Raw genomic sequence first — 14,125 nt, forward strand, 5'->3', positions numbered from 1 at the left:
TAAAGGGCGGAGGAGCTGGGCACGGTGGCTCACACATGTGACCCCAGCATTTTGGAAGGCCAAGGTGGGCGTATTACTTGGGGCCAGGAGTTTGTGACCAGCCTGGGCAACATGGTGACACCTCTTCTATACAAAAATAAAAACAAAAATAAAAGATAACCAGGTATGATGCACGTGTCTGTGAACCCAGCTACTTGGGAGGTTGAGAGGAGGATCACTTGAGCCCAGAAAGTTGAAGCTGCAGTGAGCTGTGATTGTGCCACCGCTCTCCAGCCTTGGCGACAGAGACAGACCCTGTCTCAGAAAAAAAAAAATTGCAATGAAGAAAAATAAGATTGGAAGAGAGGATCAGGAAGGCCTGAGGGAGAGTGATTGTTATTTTTTAAAAGATATTCAGGGGAAGCCTCACTAAAACAGAATATTTGAGCAAATCCCTGAAGGAGATGAGGAAGAAAGCCATGTGGACATACAATAGTGTTCCAGGACGAGGGAACAGCAAATGCAAAGGTTCTGAAGTAGAAATATGGCTGCTGGTGCTGAGACAGCGCGTGCCTGGTGGTTCCAAGGTAGACGCTTGCCCGGTGTTTCTGAGGCGGACGCCTACCCGGTGGTTCTGAGGCAGCCGCGTGCCCCGTATTTCTGAGGCGGACGCGTGCCCGATGGTTCTGAGGCGGACGCGTGCCCGGTGTTTCTCAGGCAGACGCGTGGCCGGTGGCTCTGAGGCAGCCACGTGCCCGGTGTTTCTGAGGCAGCCGCGTGCCCGGTGTTTCTGAGGCAGCCGCGTGCCCGGTGTTTCTGAGGCAGCCGCGTGCCCGGTGTTTCTGAGGCGGACGCGTGCCCGGTGTTTCTGAGGCAGCCGCGTGCCCGGTGTTTCTGAGGCGGACGCGTGCCCGGTGTTTCTGAGGCGGACGCGTGCCCGTGTTTCTGAGGCAGCCGCGTGCCCGGTGGTTCTGAGGCGGACGCGTGCCCGGTGTTTCTGAGGCAGCCGCGTGCCCGGTGGTTCTGAGGCGGACGCGTGCCCGGTGTTTCTGAGGCAGCCGCGTGCCCGGTGGTTCTGAGGCGGACGCGTGCCCGGTGTTTCTGAGGCGGACGCGTGCCCGGTGTTTCTGAGGCAGCCGCGTGCCCGGTGTTTCTGAGGCGGACGCGTGCCCGGTGTTTCTGAGGCAGCCGCGTGCCCGGTGTTTCTGAGGCGGACGCGTGCCCGGTGTTTCTGAGGCAGCCGCGTGCCCGGTGGTTCTGAGGCGGACGCGTGCCCGGTGGTTCTGAGGCAGCCGCGTGGATTGGGAGAACAGCACAGAACAAAGTGAGTGGGAGCAACGAGAACAACAGGAAATAAATTAGAAAGTTAAATCAGCTAAGTTAAATAAGTAATAAGTTAGGTAAGCTAGATAACCGGTTAGAACCAGTTCCAATTGAAGATAGTAAGAATGAGAAGCCTCTGAAATATCATTGGAGTGAATATATCCAATGGGAGTGGGCTCTTTGAATCTGGAGTTTATTAAGCAGATATCTCTTGAGCATGTGCTAGACATTGAAATAAGTGCTAAGGACATAGAGGTGACCCCAGACACAGTTATTCTTGTCTTCAAGGATCTCAAAATTAGACAAGTAAGCAAATACTGACAATACATACATAACTGCAATGATAGGGTGGGTATGGTGTGCTAGGGAGGGTGTCAAAGGGGCACCTAACACAGTTATCCAGAGTAGGGGGGATCAGGGAAGTTTTCCTACAGAAGTGACCTCTAAGCCAAGACTTGAAGTAGAAGCCGTTTGCTCCACAAAGGAGAAAATAGTCTGATTTCTTGACAAGTGTGAGAACCACTGTGCTCCCAAGCCATCTACATAGACCTAGGATAAGAAACAAGCTGGTCATTTACATGGGGTTGCTGCTTTTGAAGGCACTGTCCACGTATTATTTTACGAGTCCTTCACGAAGCAAGCAGTGCAGGGTTATTATCATCATTTTACATGTGACCAGGTTGAGGTCCAGAAAAATGAAATGACTCCCCAAGGACCCAAGACGGGTACCTGCTGGAACCAGGACCTGAATGTGGTTGATACATATGCAGCACTTACTATGTGACTGGCAATATATTAAGCACTTTACAAGCAGTAATCTATTTAGGACAAAAATCGTATGCCATCCCCATTTTACAGATGAGGAGACTGAGGCACAGAGAGGTTACACCTTGCCCAAGGCCACAAAGCTAGTAGGCATTAAAGCCAGAATTCAAACTCAGTCATCTGGCATGAGAGCACTCGATCATACCCTCCATACCATATTGCCCATAGTTAGAAGAATTTCAGTCATTACTGAGACAAAAGAGGTACACGTGTATAGGTGTGTATACGTGTGTGTATGTATATATGGGGTGGAGTGAGGTGGGAGCGGTGTTCTTTCCTGGTAGTGCTGAATTACACCATTATCACTATCATCTTATCTATATTGGGATGGCCAAATGGGCTTTATAAATGAAATGTGTGTTCATTTTGTATAATCTTATTTAACTAGGAGAAACTTCTCTTATGAAAGGGAGGGAGGGATGGCTTGGTTTCTATGACCTGGGAATTGTCTTGAGGTTCCTCTAGTTTTGTTGCCTCCTCCACTCATAAGCTTTCCAGATCCTGCAGAGTGTGTACAGAGAAGAGTCACATACCAGATGTCACAACGCAGGGATCTGACTGCTTCAGAAATACACTGGCAGTGAGACATCCCAATGAGGGCTGTTCCCTTTAAACCCGTTTCTTGAGGTAGGCTCTGAGGCTGCCATTCCTCAAAACATTTATGTAACTCATCCACTCAGAGGTGGACCCTATGACATGTAGAGAATGTTCCTCCTTACAGCAAGGAACTGTGGGAATGTCTAAGGGACATTCATAGCCAAGTCTATTAATAAGGTTTTCATTCTTACCAACTTAATTGAAGTCTAATTTCTATACCATAAAATTTGCCCATTGTACATGTACCAATCAATGACTCTTATGAATGTAGAGTTGTACAGTCATCATTGAAATCCAGTCTCAGGATGTTTCCATCACCGCATAAAGCTCCCTGGAGTCCATTTACAGTTAATCCGCACTCCCATCCTCCAGCTTTAGGCAACCACTGATCCTATTCCATCTTTATAAATTTACCTTTTCTAGATATTTCGTATGAATGGGATCATACAATATGTGGCTTCTTCCACTTTGCATTATGTTTTCAAGGTGTTATAGTATGTATCAGTACTTTGTTTTATTGTTGAATAGTATTTCATAAGGTATGTACATTTTGTTTACCCATTCACCTGCTGATGGGCATTTAGGTTGCTGCTATAAACATTCACATGCATGTCTCTATGTGGACATGTTTTCATTTCTGTAGAATACGAATTTTATTTTATTTTATTTTTTTGAGACTGAGTTTCACTCTTGTTGCCCAGGCTAGAGTGCAATGGAGCGATCTTGGCTCACTGCAACCTCTGCCTCCTGGGTTCAAGCGATTCTCCTGCCTCAGCCTCTCGAATAGCTGGGATTACAGGCATGTGCCACCATGCCCAGCTAATTTTGTGTTTTTAGTAGAGATGGGGTTTCACTGTGTTGGTCAGTCTGGTCTTAAACTCCTGATCTCAGGTGATCTGCCTGCCTCGGCCTCCCAAAGTGCTGGGATTACAGGCATGAGCCACTATGCCTGGCCAGAATAAGGATGTTTAAGTGTGCAATTCAGTGGCTTTTAGTATGGTCATAGAGTCATACAAACATCATTATTATCTAACTCTAGAATATTTTCATCATCCCCAAAAGAAACCCCATACCCATTAGCAACCACGCCTTTTTTTTCTCTTCCTTCCATCCCCTGGTAACCATGAGTCTACTTTCTGTTTTAATGGATTTGCCTTTTCTTGACATCTCATATAAAAGGAGTCATGCCATGTGTGTGGCCTTTTGTGACTGAATTCTTTCACTTAGCATAATGTTTTTGAGATTCATCCATGTTGTAGCATGTGTCAGAATTTTTTTTTTTTTTTGGTCGCCCAGGCTGGAGTGCAGTGGCGTGATCTTAGCTCACTGCAATCTCTGCCTCCCAGGTTCAAGTGATTCTCGTGCCTCAGCCTCCCAAGTAGCTGAGATTACAGGTGCAAACCACCACCATGCCCGGCTAATTTTTGTAGTTTTAGTAGAGACAGGATTTTGCCATGTTGACCAGGCTCATCTGGAACTCCTGACCTCAAGTGACCCCTCTGCCCAGACTCCCAAAGTGCTGGGATGACCATGCCTGGCTTAGTATTTTACTCTTTTTTGTACCAGGTAACAAAGTATTTTATTCTTTTTTGTACCAAATAAAGTATGGATGTACCATACTTTTTTTTATCAGTTCATCAGTTGATGGTCATTGAGTTGTTTTTACTTTGTGGCTATTATGAATAATGCTGTTATGAACATTTGTGCACACGTTTTTGTGTGGACATGTTTTGAATCCTCAGTTCTCTTGGGTATATATCTAGGAGCAGACTTGCTGGGTCATATGCGAACTCTAAGTTTAACTTTTTGAGGAACCACTAAACTGTTTTCCAAAGTAGTGGTATCATGTTACATTCCCATAGGCAATGTGTGAGGGCTCCAATTTTTCCACATTCTCAGCAATGCTTGTTATTATCTGTATTTTTTCTTAATAGCCTTGCTAGTGGGTGTTGAATAAGTTTTGACCAAAGTTTTGGCAAAATTAAGTAAAACTAACACCACCATCAAGAACAAGAAAAAGAATCCCAGAGGTTAATAGCAATGTAAAAAAGGAGTTCTTGTGTGGCACATAATTAGACTATTAAAAATTCCCAAATAGTTGCTCTATAAGAGGCTGGAGAAACTATAGCATTGTATATCTGAACATGGCTTTCAGTGGGACTATTTAAAGAGCAACACTAATCTCTCCCCACTTCTGTCTGATCATACAGAGACTTTGGAGATTCATAGGTGGCACATATGCAGACAAATTAGTAAGACCCCTTTGGAGGGTAATTTAGCAATAAAGTTTCAGAAGTGTTAGACCCAAAAATTTCAGCTCTCAGAATTTATCCTAAGAAATTTAGAATTTATCTCTGATTCTGATCAATCAGAATTTATCTCTAGAGACACTCAAAATTTATGCACAAGGATGTTTATTACAATATTATTTATAAAGACAGTTACCAAAGAGTTTAAATCCTTGAATCTTTACATCTTTATTCTTATCGACATTTTTCAAATGTTCTATGGTTGCTTTATATAATTAAAGCAAGTCAGTGTAAGTGTTATTTCTTAAAAACTCTATTCCATCCTGAAGGTCTAGTTTAAAGATGCATCTTTCTTCATGCCTTCCTCAGTCATCCAGTGGTTCCTCTTCCTTGGCATTTCAGGTGCATCTAGGTCTGGGTCTAAAGCAAAATACAGTAAGAGAGGGATTGCTTGTAATGTCAGAGACCTGTCACTAAAAGTGACTTATTAACCAGTTTTCTAACTATTCAAGAAACTAATTATAGTTATTTTGCATATTTAAGAGTTGTTTCTGAGATCATCAATAAGTGGGGGAAAAATTCTTTTTCTAAATTAGGCTGTGAAGATTTGCTTTTAACCAGCTCAGAAGGGGTTAATCACACCTGGTATGCTTCCTAAGAGCGTAAGATAGCAACTTCCCTGAGTTGAGCCTCTGGAGTTTACTGCTGGTTTACTCCTGTAACTAAGGAGAGAAGCTATTAAATGCATACAGTGATCCATGGCAAAATCTCAGAAGACTCCTCTCCTCTGTAGTGAGCTAATCAAATAATAACAACCTTGTAGTAATAGTTATGCTCCAGCAGCCATGCAGCTTCCCAGAAACTACTTATTCTGGGTGCATTATTAAACCTCAGAGCATTACGCATACTTCATGAGCAGTTTCACTAACAGGTTTTAATTGATAAGTTGGAACATTTGCCTCATACAGGGAGAAAATCTGTCAAAGGAAATTAAATGTGTGTATGTGTATACATATATACATACATATATATATTTATTACTATAGAATTTGGCATCATTTTATCATTGACACTAAATGCCTAGGCAGACAGCAAAGAGCCTCAGAGCATGCTTTTTTTTGGTCCAAATAAATAATAATGGATAATTTGGAAAGTGTTAATTATGTTGAATTACAATTAGTAATATCTAAGTATGAGGTTGTTATGTGATATATTTCATTTACTGTTCAACCAACTGCTTTAATTATAACTTTGGTTATGTTTTCTGCACTAATAAAAGAAAAATATCACCTGCTCTACTGGATTATACCAACAGGCACAATGTTAGGAAGCAATGAACCTTAGTAGAAATTCATAAAGAAAATTTACATATACACAATCTAAGAATATTTTAGAAAATATTGTATCTATATATTTGAATGGACTTGTAATAGGCAAGTAATACTAGCAAACAAACATTCCTCTGCTTTATAAAAATAACAATAAAATGTCATTAGCAAAGCCATCACAAAAAAACTTCATGAGAGACAGAAAATCAGAGAGAGAAAGAGAAAGAAAGAAAAGAAAAAAAAAATCAGAAAGACAAAATTCCAGGTGTCAGGTCCTGGAACGAAATGATGTTAGAAATGTTCCCCTTCCCAGGTAGGTCTCATGGCTCATATCTATATTAATGTATATGAATCCATATTGCTATCTTTTTATTCTTTTTGATTAATAGTTGAAATTATTAAAACTTTTTTTCTCTTAGCTATAAGCACAAACTGAGAAGTATTAGTGAAATGTTAGTAGACCCCTACCTTGGAATCTTATGTCAGGGAAATGGCCCATGGGGCTTGAGTCAGGTGACTCTGGTTAGGAAGGTCTTTCTTGGGCCAACAGTAATAATCTCACGTGTAGTGTACCAGAGACTTTTGATTGATAAAGATGGCAAAGGACTGGGAGGCTTGCTAAGTGCACACACACAGAGAGTGAAGATTTTTCAGAGGCCAGGGTTTTAAAAAACTAAACAGGAAAAGGAGCTGTCCCCACTGAGTCCCTTACAATCATCCAGACACTGGATACTGGGTTTAACCAATCTTAAAACATGCTTTTTGAAGTCAAGAAGTAGAATCGCAAAAGAACAATGCCAGGTGCACCACGTGTTGCCAGCTTAGCGGACGGGTCCCTGTCAGAGGGCTTCCTGAGGGCAGCCAGGTCAGACCTGGCTCAGCAATTCATGCTTCCTGCAACTGTGTCGAGAGATTGCTCTGCCAGGCCTGGGAGAATGACACAGAGAAAAGCATCTGCCATGCCCCCTGCCGTTTCTACTCAGATGACCCCCACCTCCACCCCCAGGTTGTAGAACAGTAGACCAGGAAAAATATCCTGCCCCCAGGTCTGAGCATAAAGAAGGGAGTGGGTGGCTAGTCTAGGTCTTTGAGTTTCAACCACTGCACCCCTAGTTAGGTAGACTGCTCTTTAAGGTGCAGATGCTAAGATGACTCCATTCTGATGACTGTCTATATCAAGGCCTCCCACCCTCAGGGAAATTGGGTGAGCTGTTCCTGTTGATGAAGCTATGGGGCTCTCCTATGGGAGATACCAGTATTAGCATATGGGACTTGGTGCCTAGATTGGGGCTGACTTTGGGGTAGGTAGAACAGAGACTTCTTGAAGCTCTCATGTAGACTAATCCAAGTCTCCTGGAAGTGGTTGCTATGTCTCAACTTCTCCCTGGCCCAGTGTGACTGCCCCTCATGCTCCTTCACACTGGGGACTTCTCCATATTATACCTTCAGCTTCCTGGCCCAGGAGGGATCCTTAACAATCTGTTACCTCAAACAGATGTAAAACCCAGCAATATAGTGATACTAAAAAGACCTCAGAGACCAAATCCTGGTGAAAATAGCTTAGCCCATGTGAAGATCCCATGATTCTAAAAGATACAAAGAATTCACTCCTGAGCTATTAATGTCCACTGACTATTTGTCCAACACTGATGAAGGTGTTGGGGATTCATCAGTGCATGAAAGAGATGAAAATTCCTGCTGGGGAGAAAAATAAAGTAGGGAAGAGGAGGACAGAAGGGGGATAGAGTGGATTGCAGTAACAAATAGGGTGGCCAGAGGTTTCACTGTGGAAGTGCTGCATTTGAGCAGACTTGAAAGAGGTGAGACTGTGAGTCATGTGGTACCAAGAGGAAGAGCGTTCCAGGCAGAAGGGACAGTGAGCGCAAAGGCCCTCGGCTGGGAGCATGGCTGGCTTGGGCAAGGAGTGACAGGGAGGCTAATGTGCCAGAATCAGAGTGAGCAAGAGAGAGAGAGCCGTGGAGAATGAGGTAAAGAGGGGAATGAAGTCCTGTGGGGCCTCACAGGGCCTGAAAGGACTTTGGCTTTTGCTCTGAGTGAAATGAGGAGCATTTTGAACTGAAAAGAGAAAAGTCCTGACTTTTCCTGTTAGGAGTCCTCTGCCTGTGATGGCTCAGCTCACAGCACTTGCCTGGTTTGCCTGATGATACCCACACTAAGTGTAGGTGAAGCCTCGGAGAAGGAAGAAAGAAAGTAGAAAGAGCAGCCAAGCAGGAGGAGCAGCAACGGGCACAGGAGTTGAGGGAGGTTGTGATTTGGAGCAGCAGGGGAAAACATGGAGTCCACATTTGCTGACAGTGGAGGAGTACTATTGAAGAAACAGTTTATGTGCAAGGTGTATAAGGAAAGTAAAATACACCTTTGGTAAAAGGATTATAAGGAGGCATAAGAATGTAGATTTTTACCTACATTAAAAGTTTTTTAAAAATTTTGTTTTGAAAGTTTCAGCAAGTTTTAAAACATTAATTGTAAAGAAAATTCTGTGTGTAAACATATTAGCTAAAGTTAAAAAGGTATCATCCAATTTTTCTGTGAACTGGACATTAAAGTAAAAATGCAACAGGTTTTTCTTAAAGCACCAACCTGCTCTTTAACAAAAATTATAAAATGTTAAAAAGAGTCTATAAAATCTTACCTTATGGTCAAACATTAAAAATTAGATAAATATGTCTACAAGGCTTTATTAAAATTAAGTTTAACATTAATAACACACTAATATAAAGATAACATTTAGCTTATCTAGTATAAAAATCATACAAAAAGCATTGTTAAATGTAAAATGGTATTTGGCTTTCTTTGGTTTAAAAACTAATGAAAACAGGTGCTAAAAGAAACATTCATTTTACTAGAAGATCATAAAAGTTAAAAACTTAAAACAAATTTTGGCAATTAAGACAGCATACCAAGATGCAAATGCCTGGTTGAAATGGATCAAATATTCCATCTGCACGTTAAACAAAAGCAATTGTTATGCTCGTGCACATGGCAGGCCAGAGGCCCTGGTTGTCCCCCTTCCACTAAGGTGGTCCTCCAGTCAACCAGGCATGGGCTGCATAGTAGCTCTTTTCCAGGATTCTACAGCCTGGAGTAATAAGTCATGCCAGGCTCTCTCTGCTATATCCCAAAGTCCGGCACCCTGCAGGTCAACCCCCAAGGGCCATCCAGCCTCCGTATCCCAACACTAAGTTCACTTCATGTCTCTCACGACAGGGAGTAAACTTAGCATTCCTTGGAGACCTGAAGGGATGTGATGAGTTTAAGAATTTTCAAGAGCTTATCAATCAGTCAGCCCTTGTTCATCCCCAAGAGGATGTGTGGGTGTATTGTGGTGGACCTTTACTGGGCACTCTGCCGAATAACTGGAGTGGCACTTATACCTTAGTCCAATTGGCTATCCCTTTTACCCTGGCATTTCATCAACCAGAAGGAGGAAAAATAAGACATCGTAAAGTGAGAGAAGCCCCTTATATGTCTTTTGACTCTCACATTCATTTGGATGCAATTGGAGTCCCATGAAGAATACCAGATCAATTTAAATCTTGAAATCAAATAGCTACAGGATTTAAGTCAAGATTTTAGTGGGTGACAGTTAATAAAAATGTAAATTAGATAAACTACATCTATTACAACCAACAGCAACAAGCTTTTCATGAGTTAAAAGAAAAACTCAGGTTGGCCCCAGCCCTGGGGCTACCTGACCTGACAAGACTTTTTACACTCTATGTGTCAAAAAGAAAAAAAAAAAGGCATTTGGAGTTTTAACCCAGACTATAGGGCCTTGGCCAAGACCAGTGGCCTATCTCTCAAAATAACTAGATGGGGTTTTCAAAGGTTGCCCCCATGTCTAAGGGCCCTGGCAGCAATGTCCCTGTTAGCACAAGAAGCAGACAAGCTTACTATTAGGCAAAACCTAAACATAAAGTCCCCCCATGCTGTGGTGACTTTAATAAATACCAAAGGACATCATTAGCTAATGAATGCTAGACTAACTAGATACCAAAGCTTTCTCTGTGAAAATTCCCACATAACCATTGAAGTTTGCAGCACCCTAAACCCCGCCACCTTACTCCTGGTATCAGAGAGCCCAGTTAAACATAACTGTGTAGAGGTATTGGACTCAGTTTATTCTGGTGGGCCCAACCTCCAAGACCACCCTTAAACATCAGTAGACTGGGAGCTGTACATAGATGGGAGCAACCAAAGCATGAGGAAACTCATCACAGGACTCATTTTCCTTAAAATTTGGACTTGTACAGTAAGGACTTCAACTGACCTTCCTCAGACTGAGGACTGTTCCCAGGATATACATCAAGTCACTGAGGTAGGACAAAAGATTGCTACAGTCCTATTATTTTATGGTTATTATAAGTGTACCAGGACTCTAAAAGAAACTTGTTTGTATAATGCTATTCTATACAAGGTATGTAGCCCAGTCTCTAAATGTTATGTTTGTGAAAGAACTGTAATAGGAGATCAATGGCCATAAGAAGCCCGAGAATTAGTGCCTACAGACCCAGTTCCTAATGAATTCCCGGCCCTAAAGAATCACCCTGATCATTTCTAGGTTCTAAAAGTCTCAATTATTGGACGACATTGCATAGCTAGAAAAAGGAAAGAATTCACTCATTCTGTAGGATAACTTAGTTTCCTAGTACAAAAACAGTTACATGGTGGAGTTCAAACCACACAGATAAAAATCCATTCAGTAAATTTCCAAAGTTGCAGACCATTTAAGTCCACCCAGAATCCCACCAGGACTAGATGGCACCCACGAGGCTATATTGGATATGTGGACATAGAACCTACTCTAAGCTGCCTGACCAGTGGATAGGTAGTTGTGTTATTGGCGCTATTAAACCATCTTTCTTCCTACTGCCCATAAAAACAGGTGAGCTTCTGAGCTTCCCTGTCTATGCTTCCTGCAAAAAGAAAAGCATAGCTATAAAAAAACTGAAAAATAATGAATAGCCTCCTAAGAGAATCATACAATATTATAGGCCTGCTACTTGGGCCCAAGACGGCTTATGGGGATACCAGACCCCCGTTTACATGCGCAACCGATCATACGGTTGCAAGCTGTTTTAGAAATCATCACTAATAAAACCGGTCAAGGCTTGACTGTTCTAGCCCAGCAAGAAACTCAGATGAGGAATGCTATCTATCAAAATAGACTAGCTCTCAGCTACTTGCTAGCAGCTGAAGGAAGGGTTTGTGAAAAATTTAACCTTACTAATTGCTGTCTACACATAGATGATAAGGGGCAAGTAGTTGAAGACATAGTAACAGATATAACAAAACCGGCCCGTGTGCCCTTGCAAGTGTGGCGTGGATTTGATCCTAAGGCCATGTTTAGAAATTGGTTCCTAGCACTAGAAAGATTTAAAACTCTTATAATAGGAGTTATAATAGTAATAGGAAACTGCTTACTGTTCCCTTGTTTGCAACCTGTACTTCTTCAAATGATAAAAACCCTCATCACTACCTTAGTTCACCAAAATGCTTCAGCACAAGTGTACTATATGAATCACTATCAGTCTATTGCACAAGAAGACATAAATAGCAAAAATAAGAGTGAGAACTCCCACTAATAAAAAGTGAGAGTCTCAAAGGGGGGAAATGAGGGAAGAGAGAGACCCTCTCATATTGTTTTATATTGTTTTATACTCAGAAAAGGAAAGAGAAGTGAAACTAAAGGTAGGTAGCCTGGTGCCTAAGAACCAGACCTGAAACCAGGCCTGGGCCTGCCTGACCTAAGCCTGGTAGTTAAAATTCAACCCCTGATCTAGCAGCTGATGTTATCTGTATATTCCAGACATTGTACGGAAGGACATTGTGAAACCTCCCGTTCTGTTCTGTTTCACTCTGACCACCGGTGCTGGCAGCCCCTGTCACGTACCCCCTGGCTTGCTTAATTGATAACGACCCTCTCATGTGGACCCCCTTAGAGTTGTGAGCCCTTAAAAGGGACAGAAGTTGAGCACCTGAAGAGCTCGGATTTTAAGACTCTAGCCTGGTGATGCTACCAGCTGATTAAAGTCACTCCCTTCACTATCTCGGTGTCCGAGGGGTTTTGTCCACAGCTCGTCCTGCTACAATTTGAGGCCAGGAGTTCAAGAACAGCCTGGCCAACATGGTGAAACCCCGTCTCTACAGAAAATAAATAAATAATAAAAGTTATAAATCAAGCCAACAAACAGATAATTAAAATATGTTCTCTTCTCCTACTTTGAAAAACTTTCTTAATGACAAAATAGAAAAAAGATAAGTATAAAATGTAAAATTTGGTGAAATATCAAACATGATAAAATTAAATTATTATTGTGCATGTCTGGGTGGTTCATTGATAGTCCAGAGATGTTGAGAAGAGCAGTAAATAAAGACATTTAATTCACAGTGTATTTTATATTTTTTCCATATGTTATTTTTTCTTGTCTTAATTTCAATAAAATCACTAATTATGTAGTTATAAGCAAGATTTTCACATAATTTGACTCCTGTAGATAGTAATACCAAATTAGATAATATTTCTTGAGTGATTAAAGTTTTAGGTGTTTTTTCTTAATTAGTTTCAATTTGAGGAAACTGCTCTGCTGAGGCAAAAACAACTGGGCTTGTCCATAACTTTTCAAAGTAACATTTAGGTTAGAAACAAACCATAAAATGTACATATCCTGTTCAAACTTTATAATGGGGTCTTCACTGCAGAACTTATTACAAAATACTTTAGTTTCATCATATAGATCACTAGCACTCAATTGCCTGTCTCTCTGTCTCTCAAAGAAATATTTAGATCTATACAGCTTTTCTTAAATTTCAAAAATTTTGGGCTGGGCACAGTGGTTCACACTTGTAATCCCAGCACTTTGGGAGGCCAAGGTGGGTAGATCACTTGAGCTCAGGGGTTCGAGACCAGCCTGGGCAACATGGCAAAATGCTGTCTCTAAAAAATAAAATAAAAATGTCAGTGCTTATAAATTATAAAGCAAACTAGAAGTAGCATATGTCCTTCAGTGTTCTACTCAAAGGACTCAAACTCTCAGAACTTGCCCAGGTCTTCCTGAAGTATGAATACCATTGTCTTCTTTTAAATTAGGAGACTATGTAAATCAAAATAAAATAAATTATGAAAAAGCATCTGTAATACCTAAAAACCTATTATTACAAAGATTGATAATGTGGTTTTAGAAAAAAAAGGAACTCTGAAGTAAATTGACACAGGTGAGGATGTTGTCAACATAATGCAGTCAGCAACAAACTAACTCTTCCTTCAAAATATCTCAAATCATAATAGAACTGCAGATGCAATAGCAAACAGTTTCACGGAACTGCTAAGAGCACGCAGGAAAACCCAAACCAGCCATCTAAGACAGATAGAGATGAATGCATATAGTTATACAATAAAACTTTCTCTAAAGAGAGTTACTAGGGGGAGAAAAATTTCAAGTCTCTGAAGAGAAGGTAATTAATCCAATTCTTTCAATGAACTTGAGTTTCTCCTTGCTACAATGTTTCTGGAATATTTATGTGGTTGTAACCTTGACGGTGTGGTCATCTATTTATAATATAGCAGCAAGGGTCTGATACAAAATTCTAATACCCTAAAAGTACATCATTAAAATGCTTTATATAGAGTAAGAATTTGAAATTCTGATTACTCACTAAAGGGGTATATCTTAAAGTTAATTCAATAAGGGAAAGTGGTTATAAGGGAGAGAGAAAAAAGAAAGAAAACTGAAGGTCAACTGTAGAAAGAGGACTGGATAAAGTGAGCACTGAGTGGATTGACTTATCAAGGGAGACCTATGT

The 14,125-nt window shown here is 41.3% G+C and overlaps 1 protein-coding gene across 1 annotated transcript in view; it reads right to left on the minus strand.

Moving 5' to 3' along the window:
* The window catches only part of LOC117072134, a 38,134-nt gene that overhangs the window by 556 nt on the left and 23,453 nt on the right, over positions 1-14,125 (minus strand). The window contains exon 2 of the mRNA XM_033192092.1: positions 471-1,262. Coding sequence (XP_033047983.1) covers positions 471-1,262 — 792 coding nt within the window. The remainder of the gene's footprint in view (positions 1-470; positions 1,263-14,125) is intronic.

This window comes from Trachypithecus francoisi, unplaced genomic scaffold, assembly GCF_009764315.1.
Source record: "Trachypithecus francoisi isolate TF-2019V2 unplaced genomic scaffold, Tfra_2.0 Lachesis_group4, whole genome shotgun sequence".
Taxonomy (NCBI): domain Eukaryota; kingdom Metazoa; phylum Chordata; class Mammalia; order Primates; family Cercopithecidae; genus Trachypithecus; species Trachypithecus francoisi.